General features: G+C 43.3%; 1 protein-coding gene across 2 annotated transcripts in view; it reads right to left on the bottom strand.

Annotated features, from left to right (window-relative positions):
* Positions 1-8,627, bottom strand: part of LOC149276962 (glutamine and serine-rich protein 1-like) — a 28,665-nt gene extending 20,038 nt beyond the window's left edge. For both annotated transcript variants that reach the window (XM_089503224.1, XM_089503225.1), the window contains exon 1: positions 8,524-8,627. In XM_089503224.1, the coding sequence (XP_089359350.1) occupies positions 8,524-8,627 (104 nt within the window). The remainder of the gene's footprint in view (positions 1-8,523) is intronic.
* Between the last annotated feature and the right edge of the window lie 1,764 nt (positions 8,628-10,391).

A 10,391-nucleotide genomic window follows, 5' to 3' on the forward strand; every position in this document is an offset into this window, starting at 1 on the left:
CCTCCCCTAACTTTCAGTAGCCCAAATATTAATTTTATACTTACAGTTAGATGAGTGTCGCAGCCATGTGGTTCTGGAGGAGGAAGGGGGCGGGGCCAGTTGTCACAGTGATTACAGGGAGGGACTGGTAAGTAGGAGCTGCTGCTGTGAGTTACTGAAACGGATTATATAATGAGGGGTATTTTTCAGAGCGTTTGCGCTGAAAAAACCCTCATTTAATAATCGATAAAAATCGATAATGAAATTCGTTGGCAACGATTTTCATTATCGATTTTATCGATTAGTTGTTGCAGCCCTACTTATGTCATATAACAAGTTTCCACGAGAGAAACTGTAAGAGTGCATAGCCGTGTCCTTTGGCTGGGTGAAGATGCTATTAACGCACTGGTGGCGGATAAGCAGGATTTAGTGCCTACATCAAGAGCAGAGCTACAAGGTATCGAACACCCTACACACTACAGTTTAAACGTTACCTAAATGCATGAGCTGACACTTTGTATCTGTAAAGATCGCCATCAGATCAGTCTCAGGATGAACTAAAAGATCTGCCGGCTAACTATAAATTTTCCCAAACCATCCGGACACTGCGAACAGAGGTGACCATAAAAATCAGGTGAAAGAAGACAAACCGAAGCTAATGGGACTTTTGCTCCAATGGGTTTATCAACTGCTAAATATTCTCCATAAACTAGAGAATAAAATCTACTTTTCTGTGGACTGATCAGCCATATGAGTCTGCTGGTTGCTTATGGAGGATTGCACCAACTGGTTACTTTTTCCCCAAATAGGCTTCTTCCCCTTCCAAAAAGGTACAAATTACACTTATCTCCCCTTTAGCATTTATTGCAAACTCACAGATGTTGGCAACGGATAAACATGGCTGACCTGCATGGCTTGGAAGGATAATAGTGCAGTTTTACAGACTAACATTTTCGTAACGGTTTAATAACAATCAGACATTGTGTACAAAACTTGCAATATTAGAAATCTTGAATTGTAGCTATTTTTTTTAGATTAATATAAATGCAATTTCCACAAAAACAGAATGCAGCTTTCTCAGTTGACATATTGTGGTTAAATCTTATCTGACTACTAAAAAGAAAGCTATATAGCAGCAGCTCTATTGAGAGAAACTGCCTACAGGTCATCCTAACTCACAAACCTCTGTGTAAAGGCTCAGCAGAGACAGAGCTAGTAAATAAGAGGAGATATAATGTGTCATTCATTCCTACATGTCTGCTAACTAATCACATGAGCTGTATGTGCCTCCTCGCTGGTTAAAATTACAACATATCACACTCTCGACGTGTTCTTTCCACAACTTGCCTGAAAATTACAAGAAAATGAGGCATTAATAACATACTGTCCCGATTATAGGCCAAACCCTCACACAATCAACATAGTTTGGGGCTATTTTAAAGAAAATATAAATCTCTCTCGCGCTCTCCAGCTCTTCTTCACTTCTTCCTGGCATCAGCTCCGTTATCCAGATTCTGCGGGAAAAAGGCAGAGCCTCCGCACATACCGCCTCCACTGATCGGAGGAACGGTGTAGAGGATGTGGTGCGCCCTGTTGCAGAAGTACTCCAAGAGGCCAGAATAATGCAGACAGATCCCTGAACAGAGAAGTGCAGAAATTTTTCTCTTTCTGCATATCAGTCTGTAATAGTACTTTAGCAAAAAGTCAGAGCCACAGCGACAGCCTCCCACACAGTCCTCCAATCAGAGGGGAGTGTGTGCGTGGAGGCTCCACCCTTTTGAGGAAGCGCTCCAGGAGGCCTGGTTAAAGACGCCGATACCAGGGAGAAGCTGACAAAGGAAGAACAAGAAGAGGAAAGAAGAAACAGAGCGGCGGTAAAGGTGACAGGGACATAGAAGCAGTCTGCGGAGAAGTTAGGAAGACATCCTGAATATCTAAACTCCGATTATAGGACATATACACTATAACTGGGACATGACAGTATATTTTACTGTGAGTTAGGTATGCAATTCACACCCTCTGATTGGACTTGGCTTAAGAGTCTTCTGCATTTCAAGCATTAAAGTTGCCACCTTTTCTTTTGTATTAGCAATGCCCGCCTCAAGTCCTACCATGAAGAACCTTCACTATTGCATGTTAGGATCGACATAACGTTATGCTGGCCAAATCAGACCAACTACCCAGCCTAGAAGTATCAAGGTGTTACTTCTGCCCATTCTTGAAACCAGTTTCAATGAGCCAAACCAGCAGCTTTAAACCCTTTGACAGATTAGATCCAGTCTTCAGTAAAATACACCTATAGCAGAGTGTCCTCTTTAAATCATTACTCCAAAATACCAGCTAAAGCCTGTGACCCAATACAAGAACAGATTAAAACACACGTTCTGACAAAAGCTTTGCTGACGAATTTATTTTGATTTAAAAATTAGATTTTTAAGATTATGGTTTTCTTAAATAAATATTGCTCGATACACTAGGAAACCTAAATTAATCCAAGTCAAAGCACTCTGCTCCCAAGTACTGCTTTCAGTGTTTTCTTATACACCACACATCTGCTTCTCCTTGACCAACTATAGTGGAATTAAGTCTTTATTAAGAGACAAAAAAAAGGCATCAAAATATTTGTTGCGTAAAAATAGTTAATCTAAAAATAAGATGTGTAGGACAACTTGCAAGCAAAATACCCTCACTTATTCTCCTTAGCTAAAGTCTTTCATTATGAAGATCAATCACTGTATTGCAAGATATCAAGAGCCTTCTGGTGTTTTTTAGCCCATACTACGTTCAATTTATTAAACGCAATTTTGGAAAGCAATCACACATTATTATGCACAGCATTGTTATGCAAATGTAATCTCAAGCCTTTGATACCTTTTTATTGCAATGAGAGCATTCTTCAGAAAATGTTATTAACGTCAAGGTCAATACACATACCCTCCCGCTGTTAGAAACAAAATGACATTCCCTTCACAGCTTAGACAAAAAAAAGTCAGAAATAAATCCGATTTTGAAAAAGTATATGCTGGAACCCAGGGGTACCATACTGTAATTCCTTGAGGAACAGAAGACCACACAGGCTCTCATATGGCCATAGATCATTCTGTGAAAGAGGTCCAAACTATTAACCTGTAACCAGATGTCAATGAGGTCTATAGCAGCAACTGTTGATATTCCACCAGCTCTATCGGGATGGAAGCAGAGGAGTACAACATAAAGCCGCGAAGAACAAAGGAGGACTGAGATGTACTTGAGATCTGACGAAGATTCATTTCTGTTCCTAAAATAGGAAAGGAAGCCAACATCCTCAGGGCCCAAGACGCAAATAAGAGATATATATATATTAGGGCTGAAACAACTAATCGATAAAATCGATAATGAAAAATCGTTGTCAACGATTTTCATTATCGATTAGTCGAATCGATTTTTATCGATTATAAAAAGGTTTTTTTCAGAGCAAATGCTCTGAAAAACTCCTCTCCTTATATAATCCGACCTCAAACAGAGATCGGATTATAACACTAGAATCCAGATCCCCCGCAACGCTGCAGGGGACCTGGATTCCCCTCACTGTCAGCCGGTCTCTCACTTCCGTCTCTCTCCCCCCTCCCATACACCACTCTGGCTCCTCCCCCTCCCATACGCCACTCTGCCTCTCTACCCGGCTCCCTGGTGTCTTGTGAACCTCCGTTGCTGACAGGAGGCAGAGTGGAGTATGGGAGGGGGGAGGAGGCAGAGTGGAGTATGGGAGGGGGAGGGGCCAAAGTGGTGTATGGGAGGGGGGAGGAGGCAGAGTGGTATATGGGAGGGGGAGGAGCCAGAGTGGTGTATGGGTAAGTATTATGAATTTCAGGGCATATAGGGGGTATAAGGCATATCGATATTGGGCATATCAGGGGGGCATAAAACATATCTGGGGGTAAAAGGCATATCGGGGGCACAGTGGCATATCAAGGGGCACAGTGGAATCTGGCATATAAGAGCTATAAGGCATATATGGGGGCAGAGTGGCAAGCTGGGGGTCAGATGTGCATAACTGGGGGCAGTTTGGTAAATAAAAGAAAATATAAACAAGGTTTTTTTCTCAGTTTTTATTAAATATGAAAAATAGTTAACATATGAATTAATATTTACTAATAACTTTGTATTAAAACCTAGTTTGAGAAACAGTGTTTGGGTTCTTGTAGCTATTATTATGTCAGTAAAATATGAAGGTGAATAGAGAGAGGCCATTGCAATAAAAAGATGAAAGTGTAAATTGTATGTTTTTTATGACATTATTTTAAATGAAAAAAAATTGCATTTTTTTATCCGATTAATCGAAAAAATTATCGGCCAACTAATCGATTATTAAAATAATCGTTAGTTGCAGCGCTAATATATATATATATATATATATATATATATATATATACACAGAGAGAGCGAGAGAGCGAGAGAGCGAGAGAGCGAGAGAGCGAGAGAGCGAGAGAGCGAGAGAGCGAGAGAGCGAGAGAGCGAGAGAGCTTCACTCATACCAGAGACAGCGTTTGAGTTAAATGCTCCACAAGGTGGTCTTTCAAAATCAGAACAGCATGTTCGCAAATTCCTTCAATAAACTTGTTCTGGAGGTACGGAAAACTTTCTGAACGCGCCTTAGAATAAATATTACAAATACGGATGATTACATATAAACCATTTTTCATTACCAAGTAAAGGGGCCCTTTGCATATAAACAAGTCAAGAATATCCCATCTTGCGTTCTGCCAGCACTGCAGAAATACGGTGAGATGTTTATCAGCTATTAAGAAATGACCACTTTAAAAACCCGGTGCTCTCGTGCTGTCTGATCTCAATTACTGGTTCAGAAGCTGCGGAATAAGAAGCATTACATTTATGCACATGTAACCTAATCACCCACGTTCTCTCTCGCATAAAGTCCTTGGGTTAAAAGGCATCAGAAAGAAGCAATTGTAATGTTTGTCATGTTTGAAAAGTGATAGCAGAAGGCACCTTACTCAAACATCTGGTTTGGTAAACTAAGGTGCCATATGACATCAGGAATACATCTTAGTAAATTATATATAGAACAGACAATCAAATTATATACGGTTGTTGTATAGGAAGGAGGCCTTGTAACAGACTTGGCTAATGTATAGCATTACGAGATAATAATGTGGCTTGAAAACATCTTTTGAAGAGGAATCACATACTAAACTTCTATGATACTGGATGAACTGGTCACTCGCGCTCCTCCCAGACTAATGAGCATTAGTAGGGTTGGAGACAATTTGCTGTTTATGAGAATCGGGCATCATGTATATTGTATGAGGGTTTTTCATATGGAAATGGCTCATCGCATTTAGGTCACAAGAATGAAAAAAAAAAAAACACATTAAGATCGCAAACAATCAGCTACGAAATCCTATGTTGGGATTTCAATTCCAACTTCATTAAAATAATAATCCTAAAAGATTCCTCGGACGAGGTGATTCTGGCAGATACAGCAAACTGAAAGCCAGAGCTCACACAATGAAAAAGATTGAATCGTGAACTGAACAAACTTTGGAAACCCAAATGTTTCAATCTATTAAAAACAAACAATCGTATTGCCGACATTGCTAATAAAAAAAATAAAAAACCATGCGTTCTGCTAATCTGGTTATAGCAACGCTCACACAATGATCACAAGTGTTTACTCTCTGTAGTCTTGTATCAGTAAAGCCTGTGTACAGAAACACGCCTGGCATAATACCTAATAAAAGTTTCGCAATCTTTTTCTAAAACCAAGGAGGAACACATACAAAAGAAAAATACTCTAATGGCAGCCTTTCTTCAACAAATACCATGTGCTTACTAGAAAATAACAGGGCCTTCTGGTTTCAAAGAGGTAATTAGGTATGCCCTATAGCCTCGTCTGAAGTCCCCCCCTTAGGATACACGCACCATAGCTTTCTGGAAGACCTTTTCAGAGTGTGGGAATTATTGGGAAAGGCAAAAATGGACATACATACAGAAGGCAAGCCCACTGCACATAAAGGGTATCAGATTTCCACCTCTAGTACGTAACACATTACCATTATATTACAGGTGAATGTTATGCCTGCCAGAGACCGATATGTCTATTTCCACCAACACACCTAGATTAAAAACGCACAAAATAAATAAAACACCCAAGCGGAAATGTGCGCAGGGTGTCAAAATTGCAAAACACAAGGCGTGCAGCCAGGCAAGAGAGCAAATGAAGACATTATACATTTACTTATGTGCTGTGCTAACACACAAGCATTTTTCTCTCCGTCCTGAACGTCGTATTTTTGGCTCCGTAAGCACAGATCACCACGCCTTCGGGGCTCCTTCGCTTTTTATTAGGATCAATCCGGCCTTTACTTTTTTTTCAGGAAGAAATGGATCGAGTTTGCCGAACTCCTGCGGGACGAACCTCAACTTTTGAACTGCAGGGCAGGCCTGCCAAAGCCTTGCTATTTTTAGCACAGCTGTGTGTTGTTGATTTGTAGCCTATTTAACGCTAAGGTCTATTATCCACCTTTTTAAAGGAAAAAATACTAAGGTATGAAACTCAAAAGGCTTAAGAGAACACTTATGGAGTTACGGCATCGTCAGGTTTACCCAAAGACCATACATTTGGACCAATTAAGCTTTTGTTCCCTAATAAGCCAGACAAGGCTTTAAGATGTCACATAAGATCACGTATATATTGTTTTATTGTTGGCAAGTTGAAGAGCGGAGACTTGAAGGTCTCCATGTACCCGACCGATACATGTCTGGAGGAATCAAACTCCTATAAAACCTGGAAAAGAGATTTCCAAACCAGTATGGGGTTGTTTTCTGATATCTGTAGCCCAGTAGGTATTTCTTCCTGACCGCTGTCTTTCCTGATCGGTCTTGCGCTCCCAATACTTTCTTCTCCTCCAGAAACTGGGCCCAGGATTTGACCCAGCTGCAACCAGGTTAGCCTCCTTGAAAGACTGATTCTATATCATTAAAGTACAAGCAGGAGAGTTGCAGTTTCATCTCCTTGATGTCATTATACATTATGGAATACCAACCATAGCGAGCTTGTGCGCAGGAACAGTGTAGATACCCCTGTATGATGCATAATTAAATGAGTGAGATCACAAAAGTCACCTCACTGATATAACGAAGCATGTGCCAGGGACATAGTGAAATGACAACACGTCTGCCAATTCCTGCATTAGCGAATAAAGACCTCGGAGGGGACAGAGCGGCCAGTTCCATCGAACGCATCTCCTGCTCAGCAGGGGAATGCGCAGATACTAACTACTAATCCGCTCCAGAGTCTTCAGTGGGTTCTTTTCATGCAGGTTAAAGATAAATGCATATTAAAGTACCAAGTACTTCAACATGCATTAATCATTGGCAAGGCTAATTTGGGCAGTTAGCAATAGATCTGCGTACAGGATTAACAGTTACATGTTTAGTAGACATGGGCTGGATACTAATGAACGGGGGTAGGTTAACAATGCATGGAAAAGATTACCACGCAAAGAAATAGAACAATCGGATGGTCTCTGAAGAAGACTGATTTGTTGATCACATTGTTTTACCTAAAACCACTTTTTTGGTTATTCGAGCCATGTACGTGCTCCGATTCTTTACCGCTTACATCGCTGCCTTCAGAACAGAACCTCAAAGTACTTAAGCTGCACGGTTCTGAACATCCGGTATCATCAGTAGGCGCTGTGTGCAAGTATGTATCACGTAACGATACACAAGACTTTACAGGTATAGATATTTTAAAATATTCTTAAACAAGAAATCCACATGCACGCACGCACACACACATACATACACACACACACACACGCCACTGAATCCGCACGCCGGTCTCCACTTTTCCTTATTATTCCCAACTGTACGGACGCCAATAAAGTCAGATTTCAGTCGCTTGGCAATAAGTCGCAGAACAGAAGTAAAAAAAAAAATGAAAGTTCCATCGCACAGACATAATATCTCCGGCTGCAGCCGCTCCGCATGCAGCGCGATCACTACAGGAATTTCATTAAAGGCAATTAGCATGCACGGCGCGGGCACAGAGCGCAAGCATCGCTGTCTATCCGCCAACAATATGCAAAGCTGGCAGTGCACGAAAACGTGTGTTTTTAATAAAAAAAAAAAAGCATTGGATTTTTGGACAGGAGGGCAATAAACTGGATTACTGCCGGGAATTGAGGTTTCTAAGAAAAGATCTCGGCAGTAACTTGAAGGGTGACAGTGGCAGGTCCGGGGCATGTGTCAATGTGGGGTCACAGGCCCTGCTCCCACGCCCGGATCCAGTGTCACAGAGAGGGCGAGGGTGCCTGAGCCTCGCGCCCCGGGTCAGGTCGGTGGTTTGGGGTGGGTCGCAGACAGCTGGTGGGGTATTTTTCACCGGTGTGTTTGGAAAGTGAGCCCCCGGTGGCTGTAACCTGGAGCAGGGTGCAGGAATCCCGGGCCTCCCTAATCCCCTCCCCTCCAAAGCCCCAGCGTAGGCCTCGCATCCCCGGACTTTCCTGCGCGACGGGCGGGCCGCTGCCTCCTCCTTACCTCGGCTTGATTCCGGCCGCGCTCCGTTCGTAGGCCCAGGCAGCGGGGGAGGTTGGAGCCAGCGGGTCGGTGAAAGTGGGAGTCGGGTAGTTCCTGTCCATCATCCGGGAGTGGGTGGGAGAGGGGTCGAGGCTGTTTTTCCTCGCGTACGAGCCGGCCAGTCCCTCACATCGTCCCCGGGGGGAGTTGCGGTGACGCTGCGGGCTGTGTTATGGCGGCTGGGGGGTACCTCAGGCTCTTACTCCGTAGGATTGAGGTGCATGTTGAGCCTGAAGCTGCTCCCCATGTTGGTTTATTTCCCAGGATGCACCGGTCATGGCGCCTCCTCCCTCTCCCCCTTCTGGTAGCACAGGCCTAGTGCAGGCTGCGTTAGGCCTCAACCAGCCCCTCCAGGACTGGCAACATCTGGAGTAACGTCATCCTCTCTCCAGGCTGTGCGTGACTGGGAGTCTGTGTGCGGGAACGTGAGCGAAGTGTGTGTGAATGCGTGCACAGTGTGTGTGAATGCGTGCAACATAGCGCTTTGTCTGTTATTAGACAATTAGACAAAAGTTTTCTAGAGAATCACAGAGCACTTTTATATGTATTCTTCTTTCGTGGAGCTGTCAGTGACATTAAACTGCCCCTTTAACAATTTGGCTCCAACAGGAGCAGAGGGGAAATTGCCCCCTGGGCCAGGTCTGGGAGTGCAGTGGGGAGACCCCACGTTAATAGCGTAGCCTCTCGCATAGTTTGTGAGCAGCTAAAAAAAAAATAAGGCTCTGTACAAGACGATGGAGGGAGATGTGGTGTGCTAAAAACTGTTTTAGTGTGAGTGAATGTGTGCTAGTGCATGCTATTTACTGGGGGGGGGGACACTTTGCCTGCCCCACCTGCAAGAAGGCACAAGCCCTGCCCTGGCCTGTAATATGTATACAGAAATTATTATGGTATAGCGCTCCTTGTAAACGGAAATGTAGCGGGAACCAAGGTTCTACCATGAGCTCCCTGGCCATCACTACTGCATGTAACTGGGAAACGTCATACAAGTTCATACGTGGTAATAGCGAGGTTGTTGTAAATGAGGACTACTTGTTTGGATGATTTGCAGTACCTGTATTCTTGATACAAAAAAGTTTTTTAATTTCAACTTTTTTTATATGTATTCTCTGTATATGATGACATTTTGCTATGAAGTAACAAACTCAATACAGTAGAGTATGTGTTTTGGACATGGAGTGGGTTCAATTGATTCATCACAGATACTTCAATTGCAATCCTTGCATAAACTGGGTGTGATGGCGATGGCGGTTTTCGGCGCTACTAGCACTGACATGTACACAATGAATTCCTCCTTTGCCATCTGCGCGCCTTTTCATGTCAGGCTCCTGTGGTCGTAACGTTCCCAGTGACGTATCCTGGCCTAGGACAGCAGTCCCCTGCTTTAATACCAGGGGACAGATCCCCCCTGGTGTCCCACTGCACAGTGGGCCAGTTACAAAAGAGGTCTTTGATCTCTCCAACCAGCCTTTCTACGCTACGGAGGCTGTGTGCTGGCTCAGCATGGTCTCCACAGACTGTATTAAATGGAAAGTGTGCCTTTAAAACAACGGAGCACCATGATGTGACATCATGCACAGACACTGCGTATCTGTGCTGCTTTTTTGATGTAGTGAAGTTCCAGCGCTGGATCCGTGAATCCTGTGTGTGGGGGTCTTTTAAGACCCTATGCATGCCAAGGACTCCTGTTAATTTCAATGGGAGTGCTTTCTTGCCACTGATTGGCTTCTTCGAACCATGGAGGAGCAGGGCAGCTGCAGCACCAGAGCTGCAGTTTCTAGCTCAGGTACTTGAATGTGCCTTTTTTTAGTAGTGGTGTCAGGGACATT

Source organism: Sceloporus occidentalis, unplaced genomic scaffold (assembly GCF_023333645.1).
Source record: "Sceloporus occidentalis isolate IW3139 unplaced genomic scaffold, rSceOcc1.0.p SCAF_223, whole genome shotgun sequence".
NCBI classification, from domain to species: domain Eukaryota; kingdom Metazoa; phylum Chordata; class Lepidosauria; order Squamata; family Phrynosomatidae; genus Sceloporus; species Sceloporus occidentalis.